Here is a 17,007-nt window from a genome sequence, read left to right as displayed (position 1 = left end):
CAGAGAATTCTATTTCTGTATGGAAAAGAGAAAGGGGTGTGAGGACATGTTTGCAGGTCCGTGTCTATCTGTGAACCGTGCAACCTTCAGGCTGTGGATTTGCATTTGTACATCTGCCTTGGCTTGGGATGTGAAGGCAAAGAAAGGGGATATCTGTCTGCAAAGGTGAGGGCATAGAAAGCTTTGGAAGAAGGTGAAAATATTTTTTGTTTCTTTTTCTGGCCTGTTGAATGCACAAGCCATGCCAAACAGGCACTGCAGCTACTGCAGGGTGGTATTGCCTGGCTGGACTAGCTGCAAGGCTCAGGTCAGAGAAGGGTGGTTCTTCCTTCTGTGGAGTGAATGGGGTGTTTGGCTGGGTAGGGAGGCAGTGGGATGGGTGTTCTTGTGGTGTCACACTATCTGCAAGTGTGAGGGTGTGCCTTGTTCACACTCAGCACTGACCTGGTTCTACTCCCACTGTGACCTAGCATGGATCCTCTAAAACTGGGGCAACCATGTCTAGTTTCATTCAGGTGTTCCTCAGGTCAGCAACTCCAGCTATTTTTCACAAAGTAGTCCATGGTATTTCTACTGTAGACAGACTCCTGCCCCCACTTTCAAAGTGATCTGTAAACTTGTGCAGACCCTGAGAGCAATATGAGTGATCCATTTGGGTGCCTAAAAGAGGAAGATATGGGTCTTGCCAGTATCCCAAGAGGTTCTTTTTGCTCTCTTTTGCCTCTCAGCAATGGTTTGAAACTGGTCCCAGAATGTCTGAGCACTGCTAAGACCTGACCCCTCTAAACCTGTTTCTGCACTTAACTGCTTTATCAGCAGGAAGTAAAATGTGGTTTTGTTTTGGTTTTTTTTATTCTTGGCCTTACTAGCCTTTTCGATACTCTGGGGTCTTGTCTCAGTCTGACAAGGCAGGCAAGCAGCAGCTTCCTGTGCACAGGTGAGAGGGAGAAGGCAGACACCATGCGCATATGACAGAAACAGCTTTGGAGCAGAACTGCTGGGCTGTAGGCACCTCTTCTCCCGTGGACATGCACTGAGCCAGGATATCTGCCTTCATCATTCTGCCTTCTTCCCTTCACCCTTCCTCTCACTGTTTGACATTCAGCACCTGCTGCCGTCCAGCCTCACGACCCCAGGGACTCCCTTCGTCTGGACTGCTCAGTGCCTGGAGCTGGAAGGTAAAGAGGGTAATGCCAGCTCTCTCCCACATGGGGGTGGCTGATCTGAAAGCATCTTAGAAGGAGTTTCAATCTGACAAACTGCACCCTGCCGTTGGGAAGGGCTGAAAACATATTTATCTCTCTGTCTCTCCACAATCCTCTCAAATCATACCCCACATCTCACAACCATGCTGCTTTCTCTCTTTCTCTCTCCTGTCTGCTAATGTGTTGTCATCATGTTTTTCTTCCTCTGAACCTAATCTTTTATCACAACGGGAATTGATATTAAACTCATGCTGGCCCTTTATGAACCCTCTCTTCACACCCCTCTGGCAGTCCCAGCAAGGTCGGATGGGACTTCCATCTTATTTTCCTCAGCTCTGCCTGAGCTCCAGGGTTGGTGAGAAGTGAGGGCAGCTCCTTCTCGTCTCCTGTGGGCAAAGGCTGATCTCAAGGTCCAGGTGTCCGGGTGGACGGGGAGAGACAGAGGTTAGCATGAGAAGACTGTAAGGCCAGTCTGTCTAATATGGAACACAACTGTACAGGCATTGTAAGACAAGGAGGGTCCCTGGGTGCCTGGTCCTGGGTGCCAGGATGAGGGCTACTGCTGAGTTTCCTAATTACAAAGCCCAAATTTTCTGATACATCTAAAATCATTCACTTCCAAGGCAGAGCAAGGGTCTACTTGGAGGGGATGATGCATAGTTTGTACACTATTATGTAATATTTTTTATATGGTAAAGCCTTGACTTTCTAAAACGTGGTAAACATTTTCTTCTCCCTGATTCCCCCACCTGTCCCAAACATGCTATTCAAAACGTGCCTCCTAAGCCATGAGCTCTGCACTAACTTCTGTCAGTTGCATCCAGGGACCCTCTTACTCAGCAAGCACCTAGTTATTTCAGCCCTAGGGTTTACCAAAAAAAGAAGCTCTTCAAAGCGCAAGCTGTGCACAGCCGAGGCAGCACTCTCTACCTGAGTCAGCAGGCAGCCTGAGACAGCGCGCACGGACTGCTGCGCGCTCACTCTCGCGTTTGCAGAAGACAAGATTTCTGCAAACAGCCTCTGCGCTGCCCTGTGAACAGCCTCACTGCTGAGCAGAGCACCCAAGGCAGGAGAACAGCGAGGTGCTGAGGGAAAGGTGCAGACTCCAGAGTGGAAGCGATATGAGTTTCTGAACCTAGAGGACTGGCACTGCATCCTAGGACAGTGGAGGCCTCCTGTGAGATGACATCTCGACATCCTCCTAAGTTCCATTGCTGAGCTGTGTTGTGGGGGTGTCTTCTCTCCTTCAGTGTGTCACCAGTACTGATGAAGCCCTCATTGCTGCTTCTGTCTCACCTCTGCCTGTTCAGCCTCATGCTTCCCTCATGGGCATCAGACTCAGCACAAGGTAAGAAGTGATTCCCTTCACCTGTGCCAGCTGGGTGAAGAGGGAGGGCAGTCAGCCAGGGCAGTGGGTGCACCATGTACGCTGCTGTGCAATGTTTGTGTTGCAACGTGCAGCCAGAGAGGGTTGCAATATTACAGGTCTCTGATGAGCACATCAGCCTACAAAGATATAGAAATGAGTGGCACTGCCTTTCTTACTTGGACATGTCCAGCAGAGGGTTCAGTCAGTAGTTTGGGATGGGGCAGCATTGTCCGGGGTGATGATCAATGCCAAGCATCGTTGCTAATTGAGCCACATTGCTGTCTGTCTCTTCTCTGCTGGCAGGTGCCTCCAGCCTCACTTGCTGGTATGACTCACGGGCAGCTCTCTTCTGTGACTGGGACCCGGGCAGGGACCTGGCTGAAGCACCATGCCAGCTGGAGATTTTATCAGAGAAAGGCTTTTGTGACAGGTGGGTGACTGGAGAGACTGAGGGGAAACAAGGCTACTTTACAAAAATGTAGTCTTCCCCTTCCCAGGCCAGGTGTAGTGGAGTCACTGAGCTGAGGTGTTTTGTCTTGAACTCTGTCTCTCCATGTGGGCTGAGATGCTGGCAGCCACTGCTCAGTGTTTGCCATCTGACAGTCCCAAACTGTCTAGCACAACCCATCTTCCAGTTCCATGGCTCTATCTGAACTTCACTTTTCAAAAAATCCCTTTTCCTTGACAGACACCCTGGGGACTGAAAGGCATCTTCAATTGAAAATGAGGATGTATAGAGATGGGGCTGGAGAAGGGTGGAATTGAAGTTATACAGAGGCCATTTGGCAATTGCCAGGATGAACTGAGATTCAGTTGCACTTTGAGTAAAAATGAACAAAGAAAAGTATTGTCCTTCTTTCTCTCCCCTGGCTCTTTCATCTCTTCCAGTTCATGCTGTTTTCCTCTCCCACATGCCTCCCAGCAGAGGGGAGGTGTTTGGCCAGTACTGCAGTGGGTGCTGGCTGAGTCTCTGTCATCTCCAGACAGGACATCTGCAGCCAAGAGGCTTACCAGCCAAGCCCAGGACTGCCCTGGGTGCCTGCCTCAAGGACAGGCTCAGTGTGATTCTGTCACTGGGTGGGTTACTTGTCACTGACAAGTGAGACACCTCCAGTTTGGTTAGATTGACAAATATATCTTGGGTCTGGTGCATGGCCCTAGAAAGCTAAAACACTGATGTTGCTCCATGGGTGTGAATCAGAGATTGTGGCTGGAATTGGGGCTGGATATGGAACCATCCCCACTGCCAGTGAGTCCCAGGCCTGATTGACCTCAGAGCTGGAAGAGGCACCTCAGTCAGACACTGCCCCAGCTGCAGCCCCAGAGATGTTCTCCACCCTGCCACACCCCATGCCAGAGCTCAGCTGGGGCTCTCTTGTCAGGGCAGAAGAGAGGTTTCGGTGTAGTGCTGCCACTTGAGATGTACTGTTCTGGCTGACTGAGATGTGACCGGGCTCAGAAGGTGCATGTCACTGAGTATCTGAGATCCTACAGGACTGTCAGTGTCTGGAAGGAGACCTGTAAATCCTAGAGGGACTGAAACAGGCATCTGTCTTTCAGGGCCAGGTTACTGTAGGTGAGTTTGGGCTCTGTATGCCCTCTGATATCAACAGGAAGCAGAGACGATAGGAGGAGGATTTTGTGAAATCTTTGAAACTGGAAATCTGCTGTTATCTTTGCCTTGAAATAACTGGGATGCATTGACTTCCATGTGCCAGCACATAAAATTTGTCTGAGTGATACAATGGGGAGAGAAAGTAGGATTAAATCTTTCCTGTAACCTGTTCAGCAAATACAGTAGAATGTAAATTATTTGAAAGCCCTTTAGTATTACATTGTATTTGACTAACTACAAAGCTATAACTTTCCAGCTCATTGGAGTTCTATCCCTCACCTGAAAAACCCAAGAAGCACTGCAAATTACCCAAGGCAGAGCATATGACAGGACTGAGGAGATGCATCAAAACCTTCAACCAAAACGTTAATGTGAGTAATTCATTTGGGACGTCCTGGCTAATGACAAAGGGGAAAGGATTTACATATGCATTTTGGGTGTATAAACAGTGCAACATCCAGGGGTAGTATAAAAAGGCCAAACCTATTCCCTGAGTCCAGATCTGGGATGGGGCTTGGTGTGTGTGATGCCTCTCGTGGGTTCCCCTGGAGGAGGGATTGGCTTCATTGTGAGCTGTGCTGACACAAGTAGAAGAGCTGCAGAACAGACAGATCATCAGCAGTGTCCCATGTCTCAGTCACCTGTGTTTGGCCCTAATCCCTTCCTCTGAGGAGGGATGGGCATCACCACCAGCTCTGAGGTCACCTCTTGAACTCTTTTTCCTAGCAATTATCAATACCACTTTCCAGATCATTAGCTACCATGAAGTGTGGTTAGATGTGTTATGCAAGATGTAACAGCAACACATCACTGGAGCTAATGGTGATGCAAATCTTCCAACTATTATTCTTTATTTAAATCAGTCTTATTTTGGATCCATTATGTACTTCCTTCAGCCACATCCAGTGTCACTGCAGTTCCCATGTTTTCAGAAAACACCCACCCAAATTTGAGCTAATATTTTTATTGGTAAAGTCACAGCCAGTTCTAATGACAGACAAGCTTTCATACATTTGCATATTATGTGCAAAGACAAATTGCAGGGTTGGGATATAGCTCCAAAATCTTTTCTTTGTAATCAAGCTAATTTCTCTGTTGCTTATTCAGTACTGTATGATGTATGTGGCCCTTCAGTATCACTGCATTTCAAGTGTCAAGTTTAATACTAATGTGGTTTCAATTTTACCAGGGAACATAAAATGTTCTGGTAAAAATAAAATTTCTCAATAAATATCATCCATAGAGAGTAACTTTTTCTCCTGCTTAGTCAGCACACACAGGAATCCCAAGAAACTAGCGTATCACAATATACTGTGCCCTTCTTGCCAATAAACAAACAAAAACAAATCCAACCACATGAAATGTAAATTTTTGGTTCCTCACTCACTACTGAGATTTATGCCTTTCTACCACAAGTAGCTTCCATATTTATTGTCAAGTACGCCTAATCATTTTATGCCTGGGCAATGCTTAGAAATTTGAATGCTTATTCACGAGGTTTCACTGTCACTAATGGTTAATTTTCCCTGCAGAATCAGTGCTTCACCATTTCAGACCGTCTTAACTTGTCTGTCCATTGCCACACTGGAGAGAATAAAACCAAAATACCTGAGCAAATAAAAAACTTCGATCCATTTGCAAATAGTGAGTACTCATCTGCCTTCTGGTCTCTGAAGCTTCACCATGAGAGGATAGCTAATTTTCCTTCCTCATCCACTCCTATGCAACACCCACAGCTGATTTTAGGCCTTTGTCTATTGTTTGTCCCCTGCTACAATGAGCACAATGTTGATTCCTGCCACCGACTCCTCTGTCACACAGTGCCATGCCAGCCACATCCTGTCCTGTCCCATATCTGGCTTCAAACAGGTAATGATAGTTCAGCTGCCCTCATGAAAAATGTGTGCTGCAGGAAGGATGGAAAGTCTTGCTGCTCTTCCTCTGCCCCCCTCTAGCTATGTGCTCCCACCCTTCTTTAAGACAGCTTTGGCATGTTTCAGTCTTTGCTGAAAGAATTCAAGTCACTAATCCAGAAGAAAAACATCTCCTAGGGACATTGTTTTGCTGGCTGTGCAATTTTACCCATCTCAAGGAGATGTCCTGCTGCTGAAGGGCTTGGTGTGCAGTCCTGTAATGGACAGAGTATGGGGATGTCAGCCCTGCTTCTTCTCTCTTTCCAGTAAAGCTGAGGCCTCCAGGAGACCTTCAGCTGGTTAACATAACTGAAAACACCTCCAACCTAACATGGAGCCTGAATATTTCCTCTCACTATTTGGATGGGAAGCGGGAGTACCAAGTGCGGTTCCGACACGTGAGTCAGTCCTGGGAGGTGAGTACAGAGGGGGAAGCTGGGATGTGTTACCATGTGAGTCCTGGAGAATCCTGGTCTTGTTTACGTATCCCAAGACCTGCTCCTGGGCCTTCTCTCAGGATGTAAGCAGTTTTGGTGAAGCTAGAGGGAGGATGACAGCCCCTGCCCTTTTATCTGTGTCACCTGCTGCCAGTGTCTGGTGATGACAAAGAGGCAGATGGGGATCCTATTTTACTTAGTGTTGTCACAAAAAAATTCAGACAGTTCCAGGACAGACCTGAAAGGTAAGGGAAAAGCAAAGCAAAGAAGAATTTTCCTTCAGGGTGAACAAGGCGTGCATGAGGTGTAAGGACTTGAGACAAGTCTCCTCTGAGGGTTTTGGAGAAGATGGGTATGTGAGTTGTAAACCAGGGCGCTGACGATGTTCTAAATTTGCCCTACTCCCAGGAGGCTGCAAACTTGCCCATTGAACAGGACCAGATGTGGGCAAATTTTGAGAGACTCTCACCCAACTCTAAGTATGAAGCATCTGTTCGTGCAAGGCCAAGTGCCAGGAGCACCTACAAAGGCATGTGGAGTGACTGGAGCAAGCCGGTCCTGTGGAGGACACATGCTGACCATAACGGTAAGTCAAGTAGTCTGACCTGAAGGGGAAAATGGGAACTCAGGGCAAACAAGGTAGAATGACCAAAACAAGGTGAGAAGCTGAAGGAAGATGTGTAGGGAGAGCTATGTTGACCAAAGAGTAATAGAAAGGTTGAAAACTGGCCCTCCTGATCAGTTAGGTGAGATCATCTCAGCATCACAGCTTAAGGGCAAAGACCTCCTGACCCCACCTGGCAAAGCCCCTCTGACTTCCAGAAGCTAGGCAAAATGCACAAGGTATAAATCAGGGACTGCTTCCCCAGAGCAGTAAGGCCAGATGTCTAACCAGCAGAAGCAGTGGCCACGATTGGCATTTTCCCAGATGCTAATGTTACCTGGGAACATTGTCCCAGCTTCCTAAAATGGCCCAGGTCAGTGGAGGTATTGATCAGTGAAATGCAGTGAAACAGCTCTCAGCTCCTGAGCTGAGGAACACCCGAGCTTGGGAAGCAAAGTCTCATGGAAACTGGGAGAGACTTACTGACTTACAAGCATGATAAGACCCTTTCAAAAAAGGGTCTGAGGTCTGCTGAGGTCTGCGTCGGTCACTGTGTGAACTTCCAGCCTTGGAAGATAGAGCCCTTCAGTGAGTCGGTGGCTGTAGCCTCTGTCATTCTTTTTTCCAAAAAATAAGCAGGTAGAGGTTATTCCTTCTCACGTTGCCCCCATCCTGCCTCTGCTCAACCCCTCCCTGTTGTTCCTGATCTTGGTATAAACAGAGGAGCTATGTTTAGAAAGGGCACTGTGTTGCTGTGGCGATCAAATTTTGACAGTGTGTGATGTCAGTGAATAGGATACAGCCGCAACCAGTTGTCATAGCAACCAAGACCCAAAGATAACCAGGGTACCAGAGGCAGAGGAGACAAAGTGATCTGAGTAGCATCTCAAGGACAGGGAAAGAAAGAATGTGCTAAAAATGTTCCCTCCGTCTTTTATTTTTCTCTGTTCTCTCCCAACTGCTCCAGAGATTCTCTGCATGACCAGGCCAAGGGACATGAGGGGTGGCAGGAGATGAGGGGCAGGCAGAGGAAACAGGCACAGAATAGCAAGACCAAGCAAAGGTGCACTGGGGAGATATGTGTGAAAGAGACAGATTAAGGAATGTTTGAGACGATGCCAAACAAGCCTGAGGAGTGCTGGCAGCCCTGGCAACGTGGGAGCCCAGTCTCTTTGTTCTAACCCTACAATCTAAGTACTAAAATATGGTGTAAAGTTGTAACCTTCCTAGCATCCTAACGCTTCCCTACACCTCTCCAAAGAAAGAAGCCAGTCCCTTGATCCCTAACCTTCTCTATCCTTATCCTCTTGCCCTCTCAGAGACCTGTGAACCCCATGACTCCCTCTCCCCCACTGGCCATTAATGCTGTTTCAAGCCTCCAACCCCACTTTAGCTGATTTTAGGAGTCCCTGCTTTCCTTGGCAATGAAACAGGTTGGTGGACACCTCAACTAGCAGACTGTGCAACCTCATCTGTGGCCACTCCTACCTGTGGTGCTGTTATGACCAGGGAGTTCAAGCTTTGTTTGTTCAGCAGAAATTATCTGTTAAGCAATGCTTAGACTCTGAAACCCATATCAGCTCAAAGGCATCCTACACAACACAGCAGAACTCACATTTACGGACCTGTATATTAAAATTCTAGATATCATAATATTATATAAATTATAACAAAGGCCCACTTTGATCATCTTGAACAGCCATGAAAGGGCTGCAGCTTCTACCTACAGAATCCTGGTTAGATTTTAACAGCTGTTTCCTCATTCTTTCTCATCTTGCAGGAACATCCCAGCCAGTCCTGCCAGTTCTGATAGTGAGCACTTTCATCTTTGTGATCATTGGGACCGCCTTCCTCATTAACTTACGGGCCCTGAAATGGTAATTGATAATTAAGTTTACATCTCTGTTCCTCTCCTGTATCTTGTGGGTATTCTCAAAACTCAGATTATTTTTCACCTGGGGTTGCTCAGGATAGAGATGGCTTTAAGGCAACTAATTTATGGTATATAGCCCAACCTCCTGAGACTGATATTTGCCTGTGGAAAAACAACACCACCCAAGACGATGTGGTTTCACCAGCACTGTTGTATTGTGCCATTCTCCTGTGACCTGGTACCATGCCCTGGCTAAATTTAAAACAGCTGCCTCAGCACATCTGTTGCCCATGGGTTAGAGTGGTGTTTCCTGGCAGGGATGCATCAAAATTGCCTCTTCAAAAGCAGGTCACCGGGTTGGGAACTCTCCCTGTAGTGAGGACCAAGCAAGCCTGGTTACCATTTCCTTCTCATTTAAACATTCCAGCAAGAGCTCGGGCATGATGAGATGACATTGGGCCTGCAGGCAAAACTCCTGAGTGAGGAGCACAATTCTTGTTCTACCTGGTCTGTGCAGTCCTCACACACTGATAAAACCTATATGATGCTTCAAGACCTCTTTGCCGGTGTTTCTACCCAGACACTGCTTTTATAAAGGACTGAAAGTGTCTCACAAGGTTACTCAACACAATAATAGGAACAGTGACCTCTCAGCTTGGCACAAGATTAGAAACAGTCACAGGTTTTCTCATCTCAGGTCAGGGGTAGAAAAGCTGATATTCATGCTGATATTCATGGCAGGGAGCAGGGACAAACATTCTCAGGGATGAGGTTGCAGAGGCTGGATGGTTTCTCTGTAAGGAAAGACAGAGAACCATGCTGAAGGACGATTGATACTGAGAAAGTCACTGGTCACTATTTTACCCTGAGTCACTACACAAAGTTGAGGAAGTGCTAGATGTACAGCACAGAGGGAGTTAAAAAGGCCTCCTTTCTCCACAAAATATAATCAACCCAGGGGAATTGAGTGCAGAATAATGCTGAGGTAAGATGCAAGGAAGAATTAGACATGCATGAATAAAAATAGCATCTGCAGTGATGTAAGGTAGTTTATATGCAAGAGCTAGCAAGCTCTGATACTTCAGAGAGTACACTGATTGCCTCCAGAGGTCAGGAGGGTTTTTCCTTACAACATCCTACAGCAAAGCTTCAGCAAAGGGATGACAAGATGATCCAACCACTCTGAGAAGCTGAGGAGCAGCTTAGATCACTCCAGGCTGCCTCAGGATGACAACACACTGGTTCCAAGGAAGGAGAGGCCTCTGGACAATGCAAGGCATACTCACTCAGATGGCTTGCACAGCCAGTGTGCCCCAGCTATGCCATGCAGCATGCTGCTAGGAGGAAAGAGAGCTGTGGCAGAGCTTTCCCAGTGATGGCCCTGCTCAGGCCACATGATCCTGAGCCATTATGGTGATAGAAAACAGAGAACAAACAGCACACAGCAGCAGGAACTTGGAAACCAGGGAGGCCTGCTCAGCTTGTCATCAGGACAGGGGCTGAAGGGGGCAGGTAGAGAGGCTAAGGTGACCAGGCAAGGCAGGGAAGAAACCAGAAAAAACAGGGGTTGTCTTTCCCCAGGGAAAAGGCTGGGGGAAATGTATTTTCCAGTGCCAGGTTTATCTGTCTCACCTCTATACATCTCGTGGGTCAGTAGTGCCTCTCAGACCACTCAAGAGGAAGGACAGACCCCAGGCTCAACTTTACTTCTTCCCCCATGCCAGGGCAGTACCTGTGAATTGCAGGGCACACTTTCACCCCCACCACAGTGACAGTGATTGGGATCAGGCCCTGCTTCATTTGTCCTTCTCATTGTCTCTCCTCAAGGTTTAAGAAAATCCTGAAGATTCACATCCCAGACCCTGAGAAGTTTTTTCCCCCACTTGTTTCGGTTCACGGAGGTGACATTCAGGTACGGGTTGGGGATGGAACCAGAGTGGGGAGAAATGAGGGAAAGGAGCACCCAGCTGCACATGCCCAGGACAGATAGACTACCCATGCACACACGATATATGCACCAGTAGCACCAGCTGCTGGGTTCTCTGCTCAAGTTCTATTTTCTGACCTTCTAAAACCTGACATGCAGCTAAGACATCTCTAATTACAAGAACAAAGAAATGGCAAACCACACAAAGCACAGCATCCTGCTCCCATAATCAGCAGCCTGAGAGACAGCAAGGGACCTGCAGGAGGGGGCTTGGCCTCCCAAGATCCCCCTCCCTCCCAGTTCAACGCCTCCCTACTTGCCCTAGGCTGCCCAGCTCTTCCCCAGATTTCCTGCTGTGAGCTTCTCCTCTGCTCCTGTTGTGAATTGCCATCACACTGGATAGCACTTAGCTATTCCTTGCATTTTTGTCAGCTTCCCTTCTTTTCCCACTCCACTATTTCCCTCCCCTAGGCTCTCTGTGAGTATGGGCAGCTGCAAGGAGACAATTACCACTCTGTGCAGCATTAAAGGGAGCGTCAGATGCAAGACGTGGGAGGTGATCCCAAGGGGCATCTTGCTTTAAGAAGGATGGAAACAAACTGCAGAGGGTTCAGAAAGAGCAAAGCTTTGGAAAAGCCAAGGTATAAAAATACTTAGGAAGCTTAAACTACAGGGAATGAGTACAGAGTAGGGGGATGGGGTTGTGCACTCAAGACACTTTATCAGCACAGAAAGAACTTGAAAAATTTGCTTTACAAGCCATAAACCAATGGATTTGGGTGTTATTGAAACCAGTTTATTTTTAAGGATAATGATGCACTGGAGGATGCTGCTCATGATGACTATGAAAATTAGGCAGAAGGGGTCTGGAAGAGCACTTTAGACAAGAAATCTGCATATGGCCATGTGGATATATCAGAAGCTGTTCAGCACCTAGGAATAGATTACATGAGATACACCTCAATATTGTTTTTCATGTTTCACTTCATCTTATGGTCTTGTAAGGCTTTTTCCTACCTTTTTTATTCCGTTTGTTTCATTTTAATTCTCCATCTTAAATTCGCTGCTTCAGAAATCTCAAAACATAGGCTGACAAGATCCACTCTTAATTTTAATGTGACAGAATGACATACTCTGAAAATCCTGCAGATGAGACATCATGAATGGGAATTTCCCTCCCCACCGTCTCTGGTAACCCTTGCTTGGACAGAAAAGAGGTCACTTGATTGCTGTGGCCAGTCAGTAGATGAAACCTTTGGTTCCTCTCTGAGTGCTATACTTTGATAGTCACTGTCTCTCTCTCTCTTGTGTTTCTTCCCCACCAGAAATGGCTCTCCTCCCCATTCTCCACATCTTCCTACTGCGTGAACAGCACAATCCCAGAGATCTCCATGCTCGAGGTGATGCAGAAGAATGACCCGGAATCCCGGTTTCTACTTTCCAAGGGAGCCCTGACTCTTGATCCTCCCATAGAAACCAGTGTGCACTCTGGATCCAGCTGCTTCACCAACCAAGGCTACTTCTTCTTCCACGTTTCCAACTCCTTTGAGATCGAGCCCTGTCAGGTCTACTTCACCTACGAGCCTTTCAGCCAGGAGGGCAGTAGCAGCAAGGATGGTGACTGTTACCAGGCTCTCCCCTCTCCAGACCTCTGCACACTGGCAGAGGACATGAATGTGCTGCCCAACAACTTCTTTCACTGTATTGAGGCAAGCCAGGGCTCCCAAAAGAGCAACTTCACGGAAGAGACAGCAGGTGAAGCCCAGCAGGCCATGGCTGTTCCTGGGGCTCTCCAGTCGAGGGAAGGCACTTCACCAACACCACTTCTGGAGCAGGATGAGAAGGTGATGGACAAAGCAGCTTCACAGCCGGCTGGGGCCGTGTGCCAGCTGGACACTGACTTTCTTGACCCACTGGACCTGCAGGACAGCAACACTGTCAGTATAACCGAAGGCAGCGGGAAGGGGGGCCCTCCAGCTGACCCCTGCCCACCAGCAGCAAATGCTGCCTCTTCCTCCTCCCAGCCTCCACAGCCTCCACCTCTAATGCAAAGACAGGATGAGGAGCCATGCAAAATAGCCTTCTCCAGCCAGATCCCAAACACCGGTGCCTACCTTTCTCTGAGGGACCTCCAAAGCCAGTACAGCCATTGCTCTGTCTAGGATCTGCCTGGAGGAGACCCACAGGTGGAAAAGACCACCTAAGCAGGGAAGACTAGATGGACAGTTTCTCTCCTCAGGACATGAATGTAACTTCAGCATCAATCCCATTGGGACCGCTCGCTAATGAGGCTGGAGAAACCCAGACAACAAGGACTTACCTTCACAAGCAAATCTGTTCTTCTGTTACTACTGGCTCCGATGGCATAGAAACTCCTCACATTTCTCAAGTGACATTCCAAACCTCACTAATTCATTTTTCCCTTCCCAGCTCCTGGCAGGAGACTGTGCCAGCACTTCCATGCTCTGCATTTTGGTGTAAAATAGCACTCAGCTTTGAGGCTGAGCTGCCATATCATCAGTTTGCCTCATACCGGCCTAAAAACCTCTAATGGGACAGAGAAATGCCTGAAGATGTGGATGTTAGATTTTATACAGGGGCCAATAGCACTGCCCAATGGTGCTGGAGTTGATGATGAAATGGATGAAGACATGTCCTCCTGACTGACCAAGGGTGTGATTTTTTTTCTATGATGTTCTCACTTAAAGTTTTAATCAGAGATTACATTCTAAGCTACTTGGTCCAGCTTTACACGTTAGAGTCCAGACCTTGGAGTCTCTAAGACCGGCTCAGAGCCACAACAGCATCAGCTGTCTAAGCAGTGCAGTGTAAAAAAGAAATCCCCATTATTGAGTTAAAAATACTGGGGAAATCCCCTCCCTCTCTTTCTTTCCTCCACCTCTGATGGTGGCAGTAAAAAGAACTCACACAGTTTCCCATTCTTGTACAATATTTTTCATGAAATCGAAAGCCTTTCTGCCCTGCTGGCAAACTACAGTTATTTGACTATGATAAGCTGATTGCAGAATAGTTCATCCCACATCCTGTATAAGTGGAAAACATCACAGCAGTGCTGCCCATTCCTTCCACTGCTGAAGGGAAACCATTGCCTAATTAGCAGCAAAGATGTGGTGAATGAGCCCAGAAAACTAACCCACAAATCAGCACCTTTACTGAAAAGAAAACCTCAATCCATTTGCAAAGAATGGGGATAGCACAGACTTCATTTTTCTTCTTCCTCTACGTGCCCTGATCTGGCTTAGAAAAAGCCACAGAAGAAAAGTGGTAAGGCAAAGGAAGATCCCTGCATTCATCATTTGTACCATCTGTGCATTTTCTTGCCATATTTTTGGACTTTTCAGCAGTGGGAAAATACCAGCCATGTGCTAAGAGTTCTTCTTATCTCTTCAAAACTCTTTTAAGAGAATTTATACCAAAAAGTTCAAGGATATTGAACTTGTTAATGCTTCTGTCACAGCTATGAGTGTCAGCTAGAGCTAATTCTTTCCTATCTCTGTCTGGCCAAGCATTGAGATTCCTGCTCCTACACTGTTACCTGGCACTGAAGTATGCATCCTGAATATCATTATGAGTCCCAAGTGCAGGGTCACCCCCTGGCTTGGATTTCAGCTGAAAAGGGCTGTTCAGAGGAGTTGAGCCTACTTGTTATTGGGAGGTCTTTGGGAACTATTCCTCTCCTCTCATCAGTTCCTTCACCATCTGTCTCAAGACACAGACTGCTCCATTATGTCCAGGAGAAAACAGGAGACACAGCTTCCCAGATAGGGAAGTACAAGGCTTTCTCAGCTGTTTCCTGTACCTTGAGAATCTTCCCAGATGGACTTTGAAAATCCTCCCAGAGACACTGACTCCCTTGCCTCTGATGGGCAGTTTGCTATCTTACATGGTCCAAGGATCCAAGCTGCACTGTCCCCATGTAGACTTTCTTAAGCTTTTCTATTTTCCTCCTATTTTCCTGAAGGCTGGAAAAAACCTTCAAGATTATCTAGTCCAAATTTTGACTGAATACTACCATGCCCACTAAACTGTCTTGCAAAGGGCCACATCTACTTGTTTTCCAAACACTTTCCCGGAGAGCCTATTCCAATGTTTAACCACTCTTTCAGTGAAGAAATTTTTCCTGATATCCAACTTGGACTTCCCTGGCGCAATTTGAAGTATTTTCCTCTTGATCTATCACTTGTTATCTGGAAGAAGAGACTGACCTCTACCTTGCCACAACTTCCTCTCAGAGAGTTGTAGAGAGCAATAAGGTTACCCTTGAGCCTACTTTTCTCCAGGCTAAACATCCCCAGCAATCCCTCAGCTTGTGCTCCAGACCCTTCACCATCTCTATTGCCCTTCTCTGGACATGCTCCAGCACCTCAATGTCCTTCCTGTATTGAGCATCCCAAAACTGAATACAGGATTTGAGGTGTGGCCTCTGTACAGGGGGATGATCCCTTTCCTGGCCCTGCTGGCCACACTATTCCTGGTATAAGCCAGGATGTCATCAGCCTTCTTGGTCCCCTGGGCACACCTGGCTCATGTTCAACCAGCACTCCCAGGTCCTTTCCCACTGGGCAGATTTTCAGCCACTCTTCCCCCAGTCTGCAGCAGTGCATGGTGCTGTTGAGACCCTGTTGCTAACAGGACCTGGCACCTTGTTGAAACTCATACCACTGGCTTTGGCTCATCACTCCAGCCCATCCAGACCCCTCTGCACAGCCTTCCTACCCTGCAGCAGATCAACACTTCTGCCCAGCTTGGTGTCATCTGCAAACTGACTAAAGGGGAGCCCTTGATCATCTAGATTTTCAACAGATATTAAACACATCTGGCCCCTATACTAAGCCTTGTGGAACACCACCGGTGACTGGCTGCCAATTGGATTTAACTCCAATCACCACAACTCTTTGGGTTGGGCCATCCAGCCAGTGTTTTACCTAGCAAAGAGTACACACATCATGCCATGGGCTGCCAGTTTCTCCAGGACAATGCTGTGGTAAGATAGTGTAAAAGGTTTTACTAAAGATTAGGTAGACACCATCCACAGCCTTTCCTTCTTCCACTGAGTGAAGTTCACCCTGTCATAGAAGAACAGGCTGGTCAAGCAGAACAAGCCTTTCCCAAACCCATGCTGGCTGGGCTTGATCCTTTTGTTGTTCTGCACCTGCCATGTGATGGCACTCAAGGTGACCTGTGCCATGATCTTCTGTGGCACTGAGGTCAGGTTGATGGGCCTGTAGTTCTCAGATCCTCCTTCCAGCCCTTTTTGTAGATGGGTGTCACACTGGCTAACCTCCAGTCACCTGGAACCTCTCTGGCCAGCCAGGACTACTGATAAATGATGGAAAGTGGCTTGGTGAGCCCAGTTTTCTGCCAGTTTTCTGCCAGTTTTCTCAGTGCCCTTGGGTGGACGCCATCCAGCCCAAAAAATTTCGGGGTGTCTAAGTGGCACAGCTTGCCACTAACTACTTCCTCCTGGATTATAGGGGGTTTATTCTGCTCCCTGTCTTTGTCTTCTAGCTCAGGGGGGTGGGTACCCTGGGGACATCTGGTCTTTCTGTTAGAGACTGAGGTAAAGAAGGCATTAAGTAGCTCAACCTCTTCCTTAATGACAATATTCCCCTGCCAAGTCAAATAAAGGATGGAGCTTCTCCTTGACCCTCTTTTTGTTATTAATGTATTTGTTATTTTTGATAACAGTAGCTAGATCAAGTTCTAGCTGGACTTTCTCCTTTCTAATTTTCTCTCTGCAGGACCGAACTGTATATCTGTACTCTTACTGAGTACATCTTGCTGCTAAGATGAGTACAAAAAACCAGATTAGCTTCTTTGTAAATAAACAAAATATTAAGTAATCTACAGTGTTTTTCTATCCTTTGAGTGAGGGGAAATGATTAACAACTTTTCTAAACGGGGAACTAGGTAAAGTTTTGCTCGGACTAATATACCTTTAGCTCTCCTTCCTACTCCCTGCCCCAAGGGACTCAGACACCTAAAAAAGAGAGCAGAGTTAGAGGTGATCCTGTGGCAAGCTCCTGAGGACTGTCCTGCTGGC

The 17,007-nt window shown here is 47.2% G+C and overlaps 1 protein-coding gene across 2 annotated transcripts; it reads left to right on the top strand.

Annotated features, from left to right (window-relative positions):
* Window positions 1-411: 411 nt before the first annotated feature.
* Window positions 412-16,807, top strand: IL2RB (interleukin 2 receptor subunit beta). 2 transcript variants are annotated; one of them, XM_054632314.2, is made up of 10 exons: window positions 412-1,178; window positions 2,456-2,553; window positions 2,878-3,004; window positions 4,446-4,560; window positions 5,722-5,833; window positions 6,370-6,518; window positions 6,948-7,125; window positions 8,924-9,020; window positions 10,844-10,928; window positions 12,269-16,807. In XM_054632314.2, the coding sequence occupies exons 2-10, from the start codon at window positions 2,472-2,474 to the stop codon at window positions 13,103-13,105; spliced, it is 1,782 nt and encodes a 593-aa protein (XP_054488289.2). In that variant the 5' UTR covers window positions 412-1,178; window positions 2,456-2,471; the 3' UTR covers window positions 13,106-16,807. The 2 variants fall into 2 exon arrangements, with proteins under 2 accessions (XP_054488289.2, XP_054488290.2); XM_054632315.2 differs by lacking the exon at window positions 412-1,178 and having other exon boundaries at window positions 1,497-2,553.
* The last annotated feature ends 200 nt before the right edge of the window (window positions 16,808-17,007 follow it).

Source organism: Agelaius phoeniceus, chromosome 5, assembly GCF_051311805.1.
Source record: "Agelaius phoeniceus isolate bAgePho1 chromosome 5, bAgePho1.hap1, whole genome shotgun sequence".
Classification (NCBI taxonomy): Eukaryota; Metazoa; Chordata; class Aves; order Passeriformes; family Icteridae; genus Agelaius; species Agelaius phoeniceus.
Note: the sequence above shows the minus strand (reverse complement) of the source record. Positions and strands in the feature narration are given on the sequence as shown.

What these genes read in the sequence shown, in the direction of transcription:
- IL2RB (XM_054632314.2), top strand. Translation starts at nt 2,472, where the DNA reads ATGAAGCCCTCATTGCTGCTTCTGTCTCACCTCTGCCTGTTCAGCCTC. An exon ending in GGCATCAGACTCAGCACAAG is followed by an intron (nt 2,554 to 2,877) that starts GTAAGAAGTGAT and finishes CTCTGCTGGCAG; the next exon opens with GTGCCTCCAGCCTCACTTGC. An exon ending in AACTTACGGGCCCTGAAATG is followed by an intron (nt 9,021 to 10,843) that starts GTAATTGATAAT and finishes TCTCTCCTCAAG; the next exon opens with GTTTAAGAAAATCCTGAAGA.